This window comes from Tinamus guttatus, unplaced genomic scaffold (assembly GCF_059628265.1).
Source record: "Tinamus guttatus ecotype Peru unplaced genomic scaffold, ASM5962826v1 Tinamus_guttatus_pri_ptg000509l, whole genome shotgun sequence".
NCBI lineage: Eukaryota > Metazoa > Chordata > Aves > Tinamiformes > Tinamidae > Tinamus > Tinamus guttatus.
In genome coordinates this window covers 1,563,961-1,585,352 of record NW_028289043.1, presented here as the reverse complement: position 1 = coordinate 1,585,352, position 21,392 = coordinate 1,563,961, and the positions used below count along the sequence as shown (strand labels likewise).

Here is a 21,392-nt window from a genome sequence, read left to right as displayed (position 1 = left end):
ACTGGAAGGATGGTGATGTGAAATTATGAACCAATGATCCCTTTGCTTTGGCCTTACAGAGCATGCGGGGCACGGGCAGCAAGAGCTAACAGTACCTATGGTTAGGCAATAACTGTAAAGCAGAACTCAGTTTGGGAGAAAAAAAAAAGTGGCCTTGCACAGTTTCATACATATTACGATTGCACACGATCAGGAGTTGATTAAAAGGAAGGCTGGGCTCTCTCCTGACTCTGCTGGGAGCTGAGGAGAGCCGTGGACTTCTCCCCACCGGCCTCCTGAGGTCTGAGGCTGCCAGTTAGGACAAGGCAGTTCCTGTAATTACAATCAGACAGATTGCACCAGAACGACATTGTCCCTGCATGCGTGGAGAGGAAATGAATGGAATTTCAGAGCTTGGAATGAGTTTGTGGAGTGGGAATTAAACTACTATGATTTTTAGTAAAGCAAATTTGCTCTAGGATTACTTAGATCTAAATATCCAACAAATTCCAAAATAACAGTCATCCAAATAACTTTCCTTACTGGAATGTCACCTTAGCCACAAGATCTCAGTTCACCAAAAGCTGAGCAAGTCAAATATTTGCCTAAATTATAACTCTGCAGCTTCCTGTCATAATTTTCCAGATTTCCCATTAGCTTCAATGGCAATATGGATGGACCTTGACCCTTAGCAGTGACCTGCCCTGCATTTTAAGAGAGAAAAATGCTTTTAAGACATCCCTGATTGGGAATATATAACCTTTTCTCACCTTTGTAAGGTGAGAAAGTGAAGCTCACAAATAATCAAGAACCTCATGTTACAGAAAATAAGAGTGACAAACATTTTTCTAGTTGTGAGGTGGCAGCATAGAGAGAAGAGGAAAAATAAATAAATAGCTCAGTTTGAAAGTGAACAAGTAATTTAAGCTACAGCACGAAAAGTCCGACAGTCCGCTGGCTATAAAACTTCCTATAAGCATCCACTGTGGAAAGCTACACAGGTTCATTGCTAGCTGTAGATACATAAAACATCCAGACTTAAAATCTCTCTCCCCAGGGTTATAATCTCCCTCCTGGATTATCACAGTTTGCAAAACATTGTTTCACAGTCTTGAAAAATCTTCATGGCTTTCCTAACCTATTTTGTAATGTGAATGACATCTCTCTCCAGAACTTAAAACATTTTTAATTTTAGGCCTGCTCTACTTGAAGATGGCTTTCAAATAAAAATATTCAAGCTTTTAAGCAAAAACTTTAAATACATGTAATGTTCGTTCTTTTTTTTAAAAAAATCACAAAATAGATCTATTGTATTTGGCAACTTATTAAAAAAATACACACTAGAGAAAAAAAAAATCATGGAAGAAAAGTTTCCAGCCTCCAGTAATTCAGAAAATGCTAATTACGGTATAGAGGAGCATGATTAGTTAAATCAATCAATCTCATTTCCAAGTTTGATTGCTACTTTGAAATTAAAGGGTAATTTGACACTAATTCTACAGCAGAAGTTCACAAGTCAGGCGGCTTTTTATGTGTACAGTGCAAAACAAGGAACACTGCTATGGAACAGAATTAATCGGCCAAATACCCTTTACAGACGTCACATCTTAAATTGCACATGTCTAGATAAAGACTTTGTAAACTCCTTCCTACTCTCCTTTCTGCTCTAGCTAAAGGATCATACCCTTTACACTAGACTAAGTTATTTTCTCATCTGCAACAAGAAACTTAGTAACCCCCTACACCCAGCTCCACAGGATTTAGGTAACACATGGGTACAAGGGTCTATGTTTGCAGTTCCTACAATTGGATGGGGATCTAGTAACAGCTTATTAAAGTCAGAAAGAGGCTCAAATCCACTTTGACCTCAACAAACGGAAAAACAGACGTGCAAAACAGCTTGCATGAAAGGAGACTATTGCTAGTGCACTGTCACAGCACTAGCAGTAGTTTTGTCTGTAGTGAGCTCAAGAAAAGAAAAAGTTGCTTGGGAAGGAATGTCGGAAAAATGTCAGTTCTCCATTGCTTTGCGCCCTCAGGAATTGGACCTTAGAGAAGATTAAACGCAGCGCAAGGCAGTAGAGAGAACCAAGCCTGCAATTTTCACTGTTTGAACGAGCACAAGACCTCAGCTTCCGAGCCTCTGTCTTCTTAGGAGGCGTGTGTCACGACAGGAATGTCGATCTCTATGGCGGAGAGGCGGGAGCGCGCGGAGTACGGCTGGGCGGCGTAGCTGTGCATGCTGGGGGCGTGCGGGTAGAGGGGCTGCCAGAAAGGGGAAGGGGAGCTTTTACATGCACAATACCACAGAAACAGCATAATGGAAGTGAAAAACAGGCCACCCGCACTGGCAATAGCAATAAATACAGAGACGTCAAAGCTAAAGACAGGCTCATACTTTCTGTTCAGATAGTTGTTATAAAAGATGACCCAGACAGACGGCGTGAGACAAATGGCGCACGCGAGCAGGAACAGGAGGCCAGCCACGAGGTGGCAGCCCGCGCTGTTCACGAGGCACCTGGCTAGTTTGAGGTTTGGCACGCTCGACACAAATGCCGTGTTGCACATGCCAACGAGGCAGAGAAAGAGCGCGGAGACAGCGGTGCCCATGCTCAGCGGGAGGGCGAACTGCAGAACGCGCAGGTCCAGCTGATCGACCGCCGTGTACCACTGCGGGTCGTAGATCACGCAGTCCCTGCTCCCGTCGAAGCGGGCGCACTTGATCCAGAGGCCAGTGTAAACTGTCACATTCTTCTCGTTCTTGTTGAACGTGTACAGCCGCATTTGCCTCCAGTTGGGCAGCAGAACGGCCGCGAGGAGCCCCGCTACTGAGGCTGTTCCGCTGAGGAAGGCCAGCACCGTGGCTGCGTGAACATCCCGGCAGCCCATGCCTGCCCAGGGAGACGCCTTCTGCAACTGGAAAAGAATCATTTCTAAAATGAATGCATCTTATTTTATGGACATAGGCCTGACTACAGTCAGTTTACAACTGTGCCACTCTAGTAAACTTGTGTGGCCCAGCCGGCAGGCAGGAACTATTTGACACCTTCTTCCACACCTGTGTTCTAACACCAAGAAGTTCTCACTATAATGGAATTTCAGGTTATTTCACAGATGGTTATGGCTGCTCAAGCTGCCAGACTGCTAAATTCACTGTGTTCAGTTCAAACAAGGAGCACTTCATTGTGCTCCTTGTTCTCCACAACCTTTTGGCTTGTGTCCCTGCACAGACTTTTACAGTTGGTATGGAGAAGGTGCATCTCCGAGTCAGGGCGATTCAACAAGCCCATCTCTCCTCAGAAGGCAGCTTCCATTCCGTACCAAGACGTGGAGTGTGCATTCACTCCTACCATCCTGCCATCCAAGCAAGGGGGAACAAGGCAGGTACCACATTTCACATAGGCCAAAGTGTTGATGAGAACTGCAAGTTAGTGGAGAAGCCACCATGCAACACATTATATGATTTTTTTTAAAAAAAAACAATTAAAATTTCCTCCACACTTGTTCTGCCTTTGAAAAGCAGCTGTCCAATCACATAAGCAATTTCAGAAAACAGATGGCTTTTCAGCTCCTATATTGTCCTCTTCAGAGGAAGGGTCAAATAACCCCTTCCTTTTCACTATAACTACTGTCTTTGTATCCAGCACAGCTTCCTATTTGAGCATAGTAGAAACATATGCAGAGATCCTGGGTAACAGTTTCAAAGATGAGTCTTCTTAAAAAAAAATACAATTAGTTTGTGAATTTGTATAATTTGAAAGTCTTTAAAGCAGTCTACCAAGTACCTACACAGTAGGTACTTGGCATCTGCCCTGGAATGTACGTGAAACAGGGCACTAAAAGCTACAGTACCAAAAACAAACAAACAACCCCCCTGCAATCCCTCCACTTTGAAATTTCAAACTGAAAGTCACCAGGACATAAAGACCTGGTATAATGATTAGGAAGAGTTTTCAATAGATCATGATTATTTTTCCAGAGTCACAAAATAATTTTTCAGACATCAGTAGTAAAACAGGCTGAAACCCTACCACTTGCTCGTGAAATTAAAAAAAAAAAAAAAAAAAAAAAGCAGTACTATTACAGACACAGTTGCAATCAAAGGGAAACTCAAATCAGACTCCCTACTACCTTCCTACACTTGCAAATGTGAATTCCTGGAGGAATGATGAGGAGTGAAGAATTTCCATATATTTTGGAAGCAGGCTACAACCACCATCAAGCTATACACCAAGCCGGCATTTTATTGTTTTATAGGCAAATAAATAAAAACAAAGTTGTTTCATAAGAAACAAGGACTTTATTTTTATCCTTTCTGATCCTTAAAAATGGCTGCAGCATTTGGCTGCAGGTTAACTTTCATCTCTGCTCATGCCTGCTTTTAAAGAAGTGTATCTGCAAAGAAATAATTACAACCACATCCATAATGAAAATGCATGTTATTCATCAAAAACTGTATATTTGGAAAAAAAAAAAAAAAGAAAAAAAAAAAAGCATGGGCAAGCAACACAGCAGGAACCTTTGCAGGTTGTTACTAGGATGCCCCCTGAGTAGAGGTACCCAATAATTATTTCCATTATAAGTCATTTAATATTATGCTTAATCTCAGCTTCAATAAGGTCAAAGCAAATAATCTGCAAAGAAATGAAACTACAACAGATACACCTGAGCAGGTAAACCTAACTCAGCATCAAATTTTGTTGTTCTTAGGCTTGATCTTTTTGCTCTTCCATAAAAAGTTTCCCTTTGCCAGGGATTTTGCTGGATATAACTTCCATGCAAAGAGGATGTAGTCAAAGATGGAAATTCCTAGCAGAAGAGGCTGAAATAAGCACATGACTGACCAGAAACTGCTTCTACGGATCCATTTGCAATAGTAGGGGATAAAAAACTGAACAGATGCACCAAGATTTTTTTTAACCTTTTTTTATAATGGAAGTATTATGGGTACTTCTTGTGGGGTCAGAAGGGGAAGTCAGAGAAAATAGCTCATCCTCCCACCAGAGAGTATCAAGGAAAAACAAAGCTGCAGGTATGCTCCCCACCATGCAAATACCACTACCTTTATAACTGCAGTTACAGCTTCAGTTACAGAATCCTGACAGAAGGAAATAATTGTTGTAGGGACAGGTCTGCTGTACTCACCAATGGGGTGTTCAAATCAAGAGAAAATTTAGCAACTTATAGGAAGAGGAAAAATGTATTCCTGGATCTAGGAAATAGAAAAAAAAAAGAGAAGGTCAACATTTCATTCATTTCATGCAGTTTTCCAGCAACAGCGTTTACATTACAGTTTAGAAATAAGGAATTCCGGATACGTTCCCAGTAGGCCAACTCCAACACCTTTCTACAATTTCTTCTTTTATTTAAAAAGCAAAAGCCAAACTGCCGCCTCATCTTTTGAGAACTCTCCTTTTTTACTTATCCATCTCTATCTTAGTGCAACAGATATAACAAGGGTGTTTTTCTATGGGTATTTCAAGGCCCAGAGATGTTGACAGCCTTAATTTTTCATGGATAACAACAAGTTCCATATAAAGACATTACTCGATGGGGCAAGAAAGGATGGAAGTTACAGTTATTTTTCTTGACAGAGAGAAAAACCCACAGACTCCAAAGCTGTTTATATGGATGGTGGTTCTCTACACTCTCCTCTTTCCATCAAATCTGTGGGTGGAGAAGAAGCATAAAAGCAAGAAGTACCGGCTAGCCTATAAGTGATTCCTTTTCCAGAGCTGTGCAACTTTTTCAGGGAAAGGAAAGGGATCCTTCCCACCCACACATCACCCCTGAGCACCACTGAGGTGTGAAGAGAGCTCTGCAGGTCAGGACAGTCTCTCCTGGACAGGGTCAGACCTAGAGGAACGTCCTTATGTCAAGTAGGAAGAGGTACTGCCTCAGTTGCATCAGCTGAAATACAGCCACACAGAAGACAATACACTGAATCACTCCAATTCCCTTTTATCAAACCCTGAAATATCATAACATTAATACACATGTATCTCCTGGGGTGCAATATTAGAGAAATTCTTTTAGCCAACCATTTCAAGAGCTCTTTCAAGAGCACTATCCTTATGCAACCCAAATTTCTCATTACATGGAAAAGTAAATTTCCAAGTCTGTGGTCCTCCAAGATAAACGCTATTGCACTCAAGACACAGAAACAGTGCTGATCAGCTCAAGCATTGCACTTGACTGCAAGTGCCAGGTTAAACAACCAGCCCAGACCGCTATGAGGGAAGGCTACAACCTGGGCAAGCTGCGCAGGGCTGCAAAAGTCAGCCAGCAAATCCGCCTGCATCCAGAGGAGAAGCAGCAGCCAGAACGGGACTCAAACAGAGAAACACTGCACACATGGGAGCGGCTGCCTTTACCCAGTGACATTTCTGAGCAGTTTTCAAGCCTTCCGTGACGTTCCACAGCAACCCGGTCTAGGATAAACCCAGGAAGTCTCCTGGGGAAGCTCACACCCAAAATACAGGCCACAACACTTAATGACAACCATAAGCAGAGGGCTGCCACTTGCAAACATACCTGTCACCAAGCAAGCCCTGCCAAGCCCGTGGGTCCCTCCCACCAAACCATGCAAACCCAGGGCCACCTCCTGCTGATACACACAGAAAGCATAGGGTATCCTACACTACCCAACGCAGAAGGCCTCCTTTCCTGTGGACACAGAGTTCTGCTGCCTCTCGGCTCATACTCTGTCATTCTGGAATTGAGCAGCCAAGAACCGGGGCCACTTCCAAGGGAAGAGGGTGCACCCTGTCCAGGAGAGGTGTCTCACCTGAGCCTCCCCCTGCATCCTGTCCATGCTAATTAAAGGGCCTGCTTCAGGGACAGATTTTATCACAGCTTCCAATTCACAGATCCACAACTGGTCAAACTGTGATATGGCAATAGCTGCTGTTGTGCAAAGCTCTGCAGGACTGAGGTCACAACAAGGGAATTTACAAGTAATCACTCTCAAAAAAACATTTTCAAGAACAGCAATATGAGTTAATTTAAATAGTTCTTAGGAATTCTGGATAGGTGACCACGAGAAATACGAGACTAACAGCTGCCCTAGGTTTCAAGATGTCAGGAAATAACAGACAGAGATTAAGCGACGCCAGCCTATCCGTTTTCTCTAGAAGCCCCAACCGCACGGCTCCAAGTTCTAGGAAAACCCTACCGCAAGTTAAACCCCGACCGGAACCGGCGCTCCGGCCCGGCAGCGCGGAGGAGAGAGCGGCAACGCGGCTGGCAATGGAAGCGGCCGGGCAGCAAGGCAGCGCAGGGCTGAAGCTGAGGCTGAAAATAACCCCCCCACACACCGCGAGCGTCCCCGGCCCCCCCGCACCAACGGCCGCCGCGAACAGCCGCCGCTTGGACGGAGCTGCGCGGCCGCCGCGGCCACTCGCCTGGCGTCAGGGCGCGGGGGCGCGCAGCGAGGCTCCTTCGGCGCCCGGCTCCATGGCCGCCCGTCTGCCCCGCTCCGCTCCGCTCCGTCCCCCGCGGCGGCGGCGCCTCCCCGCGCTCCCCGGAGGCCGCGGCCTGCGCGGGGGGTTGTGGGAGCGGGGCCCGGCGCCCCCGCCGCGCCTGCGCAGCCGCCGCTCCCAGCGTGCCCTGCGGCCGCCCCCGGCCCGCGGGGAGCGCGGCGCCCGGGCCGAGCTGGGGCGGGGGAACCTTCTGGTTTAGAATAAAGTAAACTCCTCGCTTGGAAACAAACTTTCATTTAAAATAAACTCCTTTAAAATAAACCCCTCGCGCGCTTCTAAATTTTGCCCCGGTGCTTCTCTCCACAGGCACTTTGGGGCATTACAAAAAGCTCCTCTTGATGCTTTTCAGTGAGCTCGGCCGGCAGCTTTGGAACAATTTACCTGAGTGCGCTGACAGAACCTCCCCTCCTTTAACTCTCTTCTAGGTAACTCACCTCCTTCCCCTTCACATTTCTGCTTCCAACAACACTCTCATCAAACACAACTCGGGGTCAATGAAAACGTCATGGCTCCTGGAGGGGCTTTGCGCTACATGTAGGAACATTCTGCCGGGGCTCGCGTGCGGGTGACAAGTTCACAGCTTATTCTCTACATAAGCGCATAGGAGTCCCCCTCAGTAACGCTGACCCACCTATGGCTTGAAACGAGCTGCATTTGTGTGCTGTGACACCCGAAGCAGTGTGACAACTGCGCAGACAGCCCTCTCCGAGGAAGCTGCTGTTTTCCACACATCTTTCACACCAGCCCCAGCTCTGCTGAAAATGCAGCAGCAGCAGCAGCGACAGAGGAAAAACAAAACAAAACACAAAATGAAGTTAGATGCAACAGGTTTGAAGCCTACAACAGCTTTTTATCTATATGTATTAAACTGAGCTACTTTCATTATCTTAAGCTGGATATTATCTCAAAGCTGCTAGGCAGAATGCTTCTTTTAACTACACAGGCTTTAGAAATTTCAAGGTTTTGTTTCTTTTCTTTTTTTTTTTTTTCCTCCCCTATAGAATAGCAAATACTTGCAGTATTTGAATTCATTAAAGTATTTGAATTCATTAATTTAGGCCACTTCTGCAGACTTTTAAAAGATAACGCAAGCATGACTTACCCCTACCCTTGATTCTCCATCAGCCTCTTTTTCCCCTTAGCCTTCCTTCTCACACATTACACATGTACAGCTTTTCCTTAATTTGCCTTTGTTTCAGCACAGCTTGCACTAACTTTGGCTGCCACTTGCCTGTATTTTTTTCATTACTTCGGAAATTCAGTTTCACTGTAGAATTCTATATAAAACAGCTGTCCTTTGTGCTATGGACACCTACCCCCCCAAAAAAATACCAGGTTATTTTCCTTGTTTACTATACCTTGGCATTTATTCCTATTTTAGCACTTTCTCTATGCATGTTGAGAACGTTACTTCACAGGGAAGCCTGCAGACAAGCACATGTATGATACTGCTGCAGCTGCATCAGATCTTTGCACTGTCAGGTCATGCCAGGAGCACAAATCACCTCCTCCTCCTATTCCTGAAGCTCTTTCAGCTTTTCTACAGCTGAAATTATAGCCTGATTGGCTTTGTTTCAATCATTTGTTCTTCTCATTTGTGTATGACATTAAAACTTGTATGCAAGTCCTATACCAGTCTAACAAACCTATATAATTTTCTACTATGAACCTTTTATAATTTACTATTTTGTCACATTAATAACACGTTATAATTGTCAAATTAAATTTGAATTTCAAATAAATTTTTATTTTAAGAGTCTGGGTAAGTTCTAAAACATATGAAATGCTCAAGAAAAAGGAAAATTATTTTTATAACTATTATTTTTTCCTCAAAAAAATCCCATATTCTTGAATTACATTGTTCACATTTCAGAGAGCAACAGTTGTCTTACATTGCCCATTTCTTGTATACCTAATAACATTTTAGCTTTGACTTAAAATTGAACAAGAAGGTTCAAACACCAGTGGTCTCAGGACAGAAGGAAACAAAATCAAGGCCTGTTTCATGACAAGTAGTTGTATTTATGATAAAATACAAATACATTATCCACTCAGATGTTTGTAAACACTAAATGCATAAAAATGCTAGCCCCTATTCATTAGTTTTTCTCCTGAAGTTTGTAAAAGTAGTAGTTTCTTTTTCTGATAGTCTTCATTCTCCTTCTCTGCTACTTCATCTAGTGATTTTCTTATACATGTTTTCAGTTCCTCAATTCCTTCGCCAGTATATGTTGATACAGGAATTATATCTTTGAACTTCATTGTACTCTCAGGAATCACTTCTTCCGATAGTAAATGTAAGAAGTCTGAAACAGCATACTGAGAGTTAGTAAAAAACCCACACAGTGTATCACAATAAAATCCATAAAATCCCATTGCACTTGGAAAATAAAATTTAATAAATAAATGACAACAATAAACATTGCTAGAATTAATATATAATAAAAATACTATTTTGTCTTAAAAATAGCTAAATAAAAAAAAATCCCTTAAGACAGGTACTAACATAGCAGTTGCATCATAATGTTCTTACACCCTTCCTTCAGGCAGTAGTATATGGGGGACACAGTGTTTTAGGCACTGCTCCAAGAAGTAGGAGGAACTTCATCTCAGTATAAATAACAAAGTTGAAACACAGTAAACCTACATGGGGCTGCCTCAAATTTTTATGTGCTTGGATCAGTCGTTACATGACAGATTTTTATATACTGCAGTGCCTGTAGGGAAACCATCAAAGCAAGGGGTTATTGTTATCTGAGGTAACCTGGACTCCCACATCTTCTTAGCTCAGAAAGACTTTCTTCCCCCCTAAATACATCCCCAAAAGTGAAACCAGCACTAAATAAATAGATGTCTAAATGCAAGAACTGCCTTAAAAGAGTACATTCAAATAATAAATATATTAGCCTGAAATTAATTCAAATTCAAACATCTCCTTGCCAATGCTCCCAAAGTTACCCCTCATGAAAATGTATTATTACTTTTGTCCAAGTTACCTTGAGGATTCTGTAGTTGTTTCATAAGTTCACTCAAGTTATCCTTTGAACCAGGCAAATCCATTTTATTAATGGCAAGAAGTGCAGGTTTTCTAAGAAGTCTTCTTTGTACAGTTCCAGTTCCTTAAAAGACAAGTGAATTTGACTTGGTATTTGTAGTTTAACAAATACTAGTTCAATTTTACACCTTGTCTCTTAATTGTTTGTCTAAAGATTCCTCATGGGTAAGCACCTGTGAGGTGCACTGAGGTGCTCAAAGTTGGTGTATGAAAGTTATTTGTCAGAGGAAAACACTTCTAACAAACATTCAGTGATGGCTTTCTCAAATTCAGATGTTTCAGGTAAGCAGTCTGGACAGTTCTGAAACATCCTCCTGCAAAAGGATGACAGTTTTATTCATTTATTTTCCTGATATTTATACAAGCTCATATACAAAATCAATTTGTTCAGAAAAAGTTCAGGCTTACTAGCAAAGCCTTTGGACAATTTCCAATTCTTAAGCATTTTCATGGACAATGCTTTATATTGGGCATAAAAGCACTAGCATGAAGCAGCTAAACATAAATACATAGGGGAAGACTCATTATACGAAGTCAGAAGAAAAAAAAAGAAGAGTTATTAAATAGTTTTCATGACAAAAGGAAATGAAGTTTGCAAACCTTGCACCTAGCAGCCCATCTGTGCCTCCATCTCTCTTAGAATATGCAGTAAGGGCATGAAGGCAGGGACTTAACTATATCCCTGCCATTTCTACTTTCTAAAAGACCACCAAACTGCAGTGAAAAGGTGTGTTTTTTTTTTTTTTTAATAAACCTTAGCTTGACTGTAAGAAGTATCTTTCAGATGCTGCAGTTTATATAAAGCAAAACAGTTCCAACAGGAACAATAAAATAGAAGTTTCATAATTCCAGGTAATTTTGAACTTGTTAACTGGCCTCATAAATCCAGCAATCACATTAAGATTTGAAACTTCTTAATCAAACCTGTATAATTGCCCCTTTAGGCTCAAGAAGAACTACAACCAACAATGAGGAAAATGAGAAGTACCTTTGTTAGAAGCAGTATAGTTTCAAAGGCTGTTCTGAAACGAGTCTTGTTAGACAGTTGAAACCCAGATACATCAACCTGAAAAAGTTAAACAACAACAAGCTCTGCAGTTTATGTCACAGTATCAGGGTACTCTGCATCAACTACTCTGCAATAAAATGTCCAGGAGTACGCCCTAATTCCTAGGCAAACAACAAAGCATCTATCCACCAAAATAGAAATCACGCATGCTGTCGACAAAAAGTGACTGGTTTCGGCAGCATGTTCCTTAAGGTGTTGGTTTCTAAACCTCTTTTGTGAGGGTATCTAATTGCTTAAAAAAAAAAACAACACTTGCCTTATCTATGTTTGGAACACTTCCCAGATGTAAATTACTTGGCAAACTTGAAAATAAATTCTATTTAAGGACTGAATTTATCATCAAGTTATTCAAGCTTTCCATTCTAAAAACAACATTGTACATTCACTTATCCTGAAACATGCAATTGCAAACGTGATTTTCCAAATATACTTCAATTAAAATATACTTAATGCACTGCCTTTGATTTCACTAAGCTCTAAGTTTTATTTCACTTACAACCAAGAGAAGCTGTTTTGTTCTTTCTATATGTTTGAGAAATTTGTGGCCCATTCCTCTGTTTGCATGTGCACCTTCAATCAGTCCCGGCAGATCAGCTACTGAAATCTAAGAAAAGAGAATTTTCAAATAAAAGCAAAATTAGGCAAAAATGGTGAGTTTGGACTATCAATATGTACTATGATTTTATACAGACAAGCGAACTCGGGACAGAGAAGTGTTAGAAATGCACCTACTTTGAGACTTCCTTTACGAGTACATATTCCTTGGAATAGCAGAGGAGAGCAGTTTTCCAGCAGCCTGCATTGGCCATTTCAATACATTTAAAATCTGTTATCAGGTTTAAAGGAAATGCTACTATTACAGAGAAACTGCAATCCTCATCTTCATCTATTCATTTATAGCTATTTGTCAACTAGCAAAAATAAAGGATAATAATACCTCAGTAAAGATCTTCAAAAAGTTACTTGCTACCCGAGAATAAAGCAAATTCTGGAGAGCAGGCAGATTAAGGTTATCAAGTCATACAGAAATCAAACCGTCACAGGAAAAGAAAATGGAAGTCTGATCTTTGTAGCTACAAAGATTCATTTTACCAAATGCAAACCAATGTAACGTTGCTCCCCTAAACACAAACAACTCCAAGACTTTCTCTTCTCCTCTTAAACTGCAATTAGATTGAGTGGTACACCAGCTGTCAACCAGAGACCAGCAGGGACTGTCAAAACAGACCAAGATCTGTCATTTTCTCTACTGACTGGGAGAGCTGTCCACATCACCGAGGGACAGTTAAGACAGGTGGAAGAACAGCAGGATAATAGTAAAAAACTCAAACTCTATTCAGTAACTCGAAAAAAGCTATCACAAGGGACAAAGAAAGGCTTCAAAGCTGGGCCCAAAGCCAGCACACAATAAAATTTCCACTTTGCTATCTACTGTAGGATAGAGCCTTCTGGTGGACCAATGCTCCCTATCTTGCTGGCGAGTTTCACTCCCACTCACCTGCCATGGTGCTCACTACCTTGTGAACATTATGCTTTTCTTATGCATTTCAAGCTTTGCCTCTGAATTTTTGACTTACAGAGATTTGAGATTCCAGTGGGCGAATCACAGACTTGCAACAAGAAACAAGCTAGAGACTTGGAACAGGGGCAACCACCTGCAGGTGTGATGTGTTTGGGTGGTGTATAAAACCACCACCACCACCACCTTTAGCAGTCTTTCAAAGAACATTTTTTTTTTTTTTTAACAGGGCTTATAAATAAACTCAGATTCTCTCAAAGCAGCATGCTGTTCACATATTTTGGCAGAAGAAAGAAAAGGTTCTGCCAGTTTCTACAATCCAGTGGAAGATCTAAGCTAAGATCTGAGCTCAAACTCCTATTTGGATCTTCTACTTTTTTGTCTTTGTATCTCAATTTCCTCCCTGCCCCAAGTACCAGACTCAAAAGGCAACAGGTACCTTGCATCTGTTTTGTCCTTCATAACACACTATGATGAAACAAACCAATTGCTACACATTTTCTTACATATTTCAATGTCTAATAGGGGGAAAAAAAAAGGTAGTTAGGAATAAGGAATAGGAATAAATAGATGAGCCTGTTGAGAGAGGGAGAGGATAGTCGCTTTAATTACTGCTTTGAATTGTTCTTTTGTTGCTGTTTTCAGAGCAGCCAGACTGAGATCTGAAATACCCCATTGGTCACAGATGCTTACTTCAATGACAGCCACTACCTCCCTTGACTTAGAATAGTGCTTACAGTTTTCATTCAGCACCTAACACTGTGGTATAAAAACAATGAACTCCAGAATCAGCCAGCAGCAAAAGGTGACGTCAGACTGCGGAAAGGAAAGCCGGAGCGAGAGCAGTTTTCCTGCAGGAATATCCTATTCCAGCAGCACAGGCGACAGTTTCTGACTCCCTGCAGGAACTTTTCCAAAGGCTATAAACAAACCTGTTATTTGCAGTATAGTTTTCCAGAATAAGTTACTCTTAACTAGGGAATAAAATGGGTTATGAAATTTTTCCCTTTGATGCTTAGAAAAAGACATACCTCCTTTATTACACAATTTGTTAAAATACTTTGAACAATATTACAACTGTTTCAAAGGATTCAATTGCTAATTTATTCATCTTATTGCTTAGTAAACAGTACTCCAAATAAAGTCCAGCCAACAAAAATGAGATTATTTTTTACGATCAAACAATAGCTAAAAAAAATCAAATTAAATAAGTCTCTTGAAATTTTCAAATCTTCTTTAAAAAAAACTTCTCCAGGATTCTGCATTTCTGTACTTGCTCAGTATTTTTCTGATGTCTGTAAATCTTAATTTAAAGCATGTGTGTAATGAGATATTATTTTAACATATCATCATAGACAAATCTTGGTTACTTGCTTTGCTAAAACAAAACAAAAGATATGTGTATACATCTAGCTGTTATTTGCCATGGGAAAAAAGTACTTAATTCTCATGAAACTGCAGCGCGCTACTCACTCTTATAATCCTCTGCTCTGTAAAATAAGGTGGGTGCTAATTTTCATCTGTAATCGTCTGGTAAGTAATAAGTAACGTTAAGAATACCAGAGCATTATGTTTCGTATTTGTACCGGCTAATTCTATTTTAATATACTCAAAAGACAGGTAGTAAAAAAACGGACTATATAAGCATTAGATAAAATTAACAAATACCACGGCTGCTCAAAAATTAAGTGCTGAGATACCAAATTCTGCATTTTAAGCTCTCTGAACCTTTAACTGTGACCCAAAGCACCATTTGCAGGGAATATGGGGAAAAGGAAGCTCGATACAAAGAAATAACAGTATGGACTTCTTTGCCTAATTTGAATAAATGCAGATTTCAAGCACCAGCTACTCAATCCCCTAAGATTATTGATTCTGAAGAGGAAAAGAGTTTCCTCTCTTTTATATCTGAAGCATGCTTTTTGTTAACTCATCTGCCACCCTTTTATGCATTTGCCTTTTATCTTGGAAGCAATGAGCTCATACATACTTTAAAAAAAATACATCAAAGAAGCTTGAAGAATCAAGATGTTTACTGTAGCTCTATATAAACCTGGGGCCCAATTCTGCATCAAAATCTACCTGCAAGAAAACTGTCACAGTCTCACTTTGGGTTGAGCAAATTCTCCTCCCCAGCCCAGCAGATACTGCCAAAAGGGTTCCACGCACCACAGAACTATGTCCTGCTTTTACCAGAAGAACCTGGTTAGAGCTGGCTTGACAAAAACCAAGGCAGTGGGGCAGGAAGTACCACCAGCCTTCCTGAGCTGCCGCCTATAGCATATGGAACCAGATCCAGGTACTGCACTATCCTGGCTGCTAGGGCAATCACCCTCACTCTGTATCATTTTACTTTTTTTAACTAAAAAAAAAAAGAAATAAATAAAAGTATATTAAATATGTGCACATGATATATACGTATCAGAAAAAATACAAGTAGGAAGTTTCCTTTTTTCTTTCTGAAAGGGTGTTAAACAACATAACATGCCATTATATGCACTTATAACGAACAACAAAAATGAACATTCATACCAACCTGCTTATAATCTGCATACATGATCTTTCCCAGTTCAGGCTTTATTGTTGTAACTATAGAAAGGGAGAGAGGAAAGGAAAAGGATACTGAAACAGCAAGTTACCTCTTTTAAGTATTTCTAGAATTTAAGAATTTGTACAACATTTTAGCATATAATACGGTTATTTCCAGTTTTCTATTATAAACCTGCAAACCAAGACATAGAAAAGACTTTTTACTCTTATGAAATGCTACTGCAGTAAAAACAAGAATATAAGCTTACATGCATAATCTGCAATCTGAGGCTTGGCATGAGAGACTTTGCTTAGTAGAGATGACTTTCCTGCATTTGGAAACCTAGAAGGAAAGTGAGCATTGATATGGTAAATAAATAATTATGTGATATCTCTGTATCTTATTACCAAATATACTTTATGCAACCTCATTGCTACAGGCTTATTTCCATGAAGACTTTTTTTTTTTTTTTTTTGGGGGGGGGGGGGCAAACACAAATCATTAAGATTTGTGGGTTTTAATAAGTTCTGAGCCATTTTTCATTTTTATGAATACTACAATGCTTCCCAGGGCTGCAGGCAGGCAAGGTATACAAGCATATTTGCACCTACAACAGACTTGAGAAATCTTTCAAAGTCACATGGAAAGAAAAGCAGCATTCTGTATTCCTGTTTTCATTCTCCACCTGCCATTGCTAATTTTCTAAATAAAACATACCTGTGAAACCCCAAAAGCTGGTTGGTGAGACCTGACTTTTGCAATTCCTTCCTTTATAAGAATCAGCTATACCTGATACTATACTAAACTACTATACTATAGGTATACCTATACTAAAGAAAACAACAAACAACAACAACAAAGTCCCTTAACAGAAGCAGTATCTTTCACAAAAATAAATAAATAAAAAGTAATCCAGGGAGTATAACTATTTGCTGAAACAGAAACATAAGTTACAACTGAAAATTTTATAGGTTAAGCTGAGTTGTGAAAGACACAGAAGCCTTGATCAATACAAAACCGCAAGCTAATATTCTAGGCAGAGTAGGGACTAGAGTCCCGCTTCAAAGCCATCTGTCACAAACTGGAAACCACACTGGACTTCTGTTCAAGTTCCATTGACAGTCGGTTACTGCACATTTCCTTACCAGTGACCAAAGAAATCTGTGTCAATGGGCAACTGGGTATAGAAAGGCACATGTCACTGAAAAGGCGACACACACATAAAGCTAATGCTCTGCTTTTCAATATATACACTAGTAACAACCTGTTAACAGAACAGCTAATGAGAACATGAGCTAATGAAAAAAAACAAGATCAATCTTACATTAAGGGGCTTTACTTTTCATCAAGAAAGAGATCTAATGACTCTTTTTATAGCAGAAAAATTACTGAGGGTAATTTTAATGCCCTCTGATCTTGAAAGATGCCTTAAAGGCATTTTGGAAGGTTACTCTCGTCATATCCTCAGGCAAGCATTTTGCTCCCAGTGACGCACAATATACTCTTTGAAGTTTAGATTGCAACCTATACTATGCATCACAACCTGTACCCAAACCTTGATGACCCTTTCTCAAGCCTACAGGTTTTTTTTAAGCACTTGTAAATCTTCTGAAATAATAAAAACAAACTCAAAGAGATCAAAGTACAATAACAAAGTACCAGAGATTGATTCATACTCTCCAAAGGAAAATAAGATTCTCCTCTAATTAATTGATAATGACTTTTTCCATGCTTTTTACAGTGAAAATGTCAGCTAAAATACAAACCAAACTACAGGACTAAAGAGGCAGTCGTAAGCAGTTTTATAATAATGTTATAAAGCTCCACGATTTTTCAGAAGCTCCAAAGGCAGAAAAATTTTGCATAAAAAGTACTGAAGACATTTTGAAAATGACAGAATTTCATATGAATCTGATATTAACAGAGCTGTTAATCTATTTCTAATAAAGAAATAAGAATCTTTTAGCTAGCAAATCATGCTGTCTTCAAGTCTCCATGCTTTAAGGGTATAATACTTAGAAAAGCATATACTAGTTAAGATTTTTTTTTCCTTCTAGAATAGCTTTTCTCATTTTATGCTTTTCAGAGCTTTCATAAATAAGGAACAGAGGGGAAAAACACATTAATTGATGCTATATAAACCAACACTTTACAGTTTTAGTTTGTTAAAAGCTTTCTCAAAAAAAAAAAAAGTTTTACTATTAATCACCAACACTGAAAAGCACCAAAGCAAAACTAATGGAATTTCTTCAGTTCTAGTTTGTAATTACTTCCTTCCAATGTTCCATCCTGTTCATTTGGGAGGGCTGACTACCTGTCCTTTGAATTTTTTATGAATAGCACTACCAAAAAGATCCACTTGTGCCAGTAGCATGAAGTGGGAGCTGCAATATGGGTAGCATCTTGACTTTATTTTGCACCTCCTACTTACTTCATAAATACTGATTAAACATTATGATAATCACTTCAACTGCTAAACTCAATAATTTTGTTTAATGACCCTGATGCAAGAAACCAAACAAATCCACAAAAGTGTAACCAATATTTGCCAAATTTTAATACTGATTTGAATCAATTTTAATGGTGCTTAAACAGTATTTGATTTTTGTAAGCTGCATGTAATTTAAGCACCAAGACAAACCCACACTGACACTCATTCCCCAAACTGTAGAATTCCTTGGCAACCTTGTTTGAAATTTTCTACTTCATTTTCTGACATCTCAACTCTCAAACTTCAATACACAGTTACAGTACTCACCCAACTAAGCCTACATCTGCTATAAGTTTTAAGTCAAGATGAACAATTCGCTTCTGACCCTTGCAAGGCAGGAAGTTTGTGGCCAAAGAGCCTCCGAGACCTCCTCGAGCTACCAGGCACCTCTCTCCTGCTGTATTAAGCTCTCCTGAAAATAAATTCATTAATGAAAAAGCATGATTCCCCACAATAATTCAGTACTGATTCTCCCACTTAAATGTGTCTCCCTTATTGAAGGGAGAATTCTCATTAAGATTCCCTGAAAGACCTGTGCACTGATGGGTTAACAGAGTCCCTTCTTTGCTTCAAAACAAATAAGACCAAGCATACACCAAATTCTATACCAGAAGGGAAAGTATTATTAATGTCAGGAAGAATTGCTAAGTACAGACAGGCAAAGCATGGCTAAGATGACAGTTCTGAAGCTTCCAATACAATCCAAAATTAAATTTGAAGGTATTTTTCAATAGTTGTAGTTATTGACAGCAGTTTTGATTCAAAAATAAAAATAAAAAATGCACCTTGAATTACAGATACGTAATTCTTACACACATCACACATACACAAGACTCAGATGTTCCACATTTTTCCATTAAGATCTACCTTGGCCTCTTAGATTAAGTTTTTTTTTTTTAAAAAAAAAAACACAGTATTTGTTTATGTAATATGATATCTACTTTACCTACATACCTATAACATATTTTGCCATTAGCTAAGCATGTAGAGCCATTTGTGACTTCAGTTGGAACTCTGGGTAGTGTGAGTAGAAACACTGAGAAACTGCGAAGAAACTATGGAGAGGTATTTCAAGATCCCTCTTTTCAAAGGGATCGTCCAAGTTAACACCAAACACTTTTAAAAAAACAGATTATAAACATTTTACATAACCTGAAATGCTGACATACAAAAAGGATCTTGATCTTTTTAAAGCAATTTTCTACTTCAGTAAAGTTAGAGGGTCACTTGACTTGGTTCATGGACACCTGATTTATGCAGGGTCATTAATGGGGACTCTGTACAACTTCCAACCTTTCACGTTTGCTGGTAAAGAAATTCTCTTTCTGCTGAATATAGCAATGCAAACTAATTACCCCTAGTTTCTCAAAGAGGAACTTTCTTTTTCAGCAACTGCTGCAGTGTAATTTTTGTCAGTATTGATTTGCCCAAGAAAAGCAAAAAGAAATATCTATATTTGGGGGCATATGTAATTCTAAGATGCTGTGTTTTAGAAGCATGAGAAGTTTGCTAGATGCCATCAATAAATACAACGGTATCTACTAGACACTGAAAGAACCCCAGAAGCGCTTACCGATCTGCTTTCCATCTTCACAGAGGACTGAAACCCCCAGGGGCACATGGACTTCGCAGTCTTTTCCTTTTTCACCTTTGAGCGCTCGAACGCTGGGAGAAGTTAAAGAACGCCGAGTGACTCCGGTGGCTTTTCGCTCCCTGGCAGCGAGGCAGCTGGGGGCCCTCGCCGAGCGCGTCCTCACCTGCTGTTGGCGCCGCTGCCCGCGACGAAGCGCTTGTGGGGATGGCGCTGCTTGATGCCCTTGAGCGTGGCGCGCTCCTGCGCCACGAGCCACACGTCGCCGCCGCGGCCGCCCTCGCCGCCGAGGCGCGGGTAGCCCATGCCGCCGCTGCCGCCCCGCACGTAGAGCCGCAGGGCGTCGATGAAGCCGCCGTACTGAGGGAACAGCGCGTCTCACGTGAGCGGGGCGTGCGCTTCGGCATTTCTATTTGCCTTACACAGCTGCTAAAAACGAAGCGGTCAACACCGCCTGCAAGGCTCTTTTACGCAGAAGTGTTGGCAAACAAGAGGGAAGCAAGCTCGGGAAGCAGACACCCAACCCTCCTCAACGTGACTTTTACAGTTCTTTTAACGGGGGAGGCATTCACCACTCCGCCGCACTCCCAGGCCCGGCCCGCACACAGGCCCGGGCAGGAGGGCCTGCGGCCTTTCGGCGGACCCCGGCCCTCCCTGCGGGGCCCTGCGCCCGAAGCGAGAGCCGTGGGCCCCGCCGCGGCGCCAGCGCTGCCTCCCGCGCCCGCCCGCACTGACCTTCCGCAGCACCGCCCCGCTGCCCCGCACCATGGTGGAGCCGGCAGGGAGGCCAGCGCGGCCCCTGAGGCGCGGGGCGGGCGGCGGGGCGAGACGCGGCGGGGTCGTTCCACACTCACTGCGCTGCGGCGGCGGCCGCCATTACGGGCTCGGCCGCGCGGACGAGGCGGGCCCGCGCCCTGCGCATGCGCCGCCATTTCCCGCCTCGGGCGCCGCTGCGGGGTCGTCCCCGTCCCTGCCCCGCGATGCCGCCGCGGGGAGCGGTGGCGGGGCCGCTGTCACGGCGGGACGCAGGGCTCGTTCCCCGCCTGGTTCTTCTAACCCTACATCCCCAAACCGGGGAGCGCTGGGGTGTTCGGGGGGGAGGTACCGGCAGCTTCCCTAGAAGCTTTTTTTTTTTTTTTTTTTTAATCTCTCTGCGATTAGATTCGAAATGAACCCCTGGCTCTGCCTCAGCAGCTGGGTCCCGGACAGGCTGTTGAACAAAGTGCTGAAGTGTTCAGCAAACGGGGCCTGAGCTTTAAAAGAAGTTATTTTTTTTCAGGGAAAGGATCACAGTGTTGAAAGTGGAAGTGCTGAAAACCCTCCCCTCTCCCAAATTCTTCCATAAGTCTTTATGTAGAAGCGTTTTTTTTTCTAGTTATTACTAACATATTTTTTCTAAGGCATCAATTGTCATGAAAGGAGTAAATATTCAAATCCTATCTTTCACCTCTTTCAAGCTTTACAGTAGGAAATATTTTCTTAAATTCATTTGTAGGCAACTTCAGGGGAGTCACTACCTTTTAGAGTAATTTGAAACTTAAAATAGGTGCATCACCTGATTTTTTTTTCTACATAATAAAAGCAGGTTACAAAAGTGTTGTGCTGTGTATGCGCTGAACTGGTGAAGAGAGGCATCTACAGAGAGCAAATCGTCTTGAACGGCTCCCTGTGTATCCC

At 41.4% G+C, this 21,392-nt stretch overlaps 2 protein-coding genes across 2 annotated transcripts; both read right to left on the bottom strand.

Moving 5' to 3' along the window:
- Nucleotides 1-1,996: 1,996 nt before the first annotated feature.
- Nucleotides 1,997-5,190, bottom strand: CLDN12 (claudin 12). Its single transcript, XM_010218732.2, has 2 exons — nucleotides 5,125-5,190; nucleotides 1,997-2,895 (listed from the first exon to the last, which is right to left on the bottom strand). The coding sequence occupies exon 2, from the start codon at nucleotides 2,866-2,868 to the stop codon at nucleotides 2,131-2,133; it is 738 nt and encodes a 245-aa protein (XP_010217034.1). The 5' UTR covers nucleotides 2,869-2,895; nucleotides 5,125-5,190; the 3' UTR covers nucleotides 1,997-2,130.
- A 4,341-nt stretch (nucleotides 5,191-9,531) lies between these two features.
- GTPBP10 (GTP binding protein 10) lies at nucleotides 9,532-20,519 on the bottom strand. Its single transcript, XM_088533562.1, is given in 11 exon segments — nucleotides 9,532-9,766; nucleotides 10,457-10,558; nucleotides 10,561-10,579; nucleotides 11,504-11,581; nucleotides 12,081-12,188; nucleotides 15,640-15,692; nucleotides 15,902-15,975; nucleotides 18,392-18,536; nucleotides 19,698-19,789; nucleotides 19,882-20,075; nucleotides 20,451-20,519. Coding segments are annotated over 11 exon segments (1,119 nt in total). The 5' UTR covers nucleotides 20,484-20,519; the 3' UTR covers nucleotides 9,532-9,545.
- Between the last annotated feature and the right edge of the window lie 873 nt (nucleotides 20,520-21,392).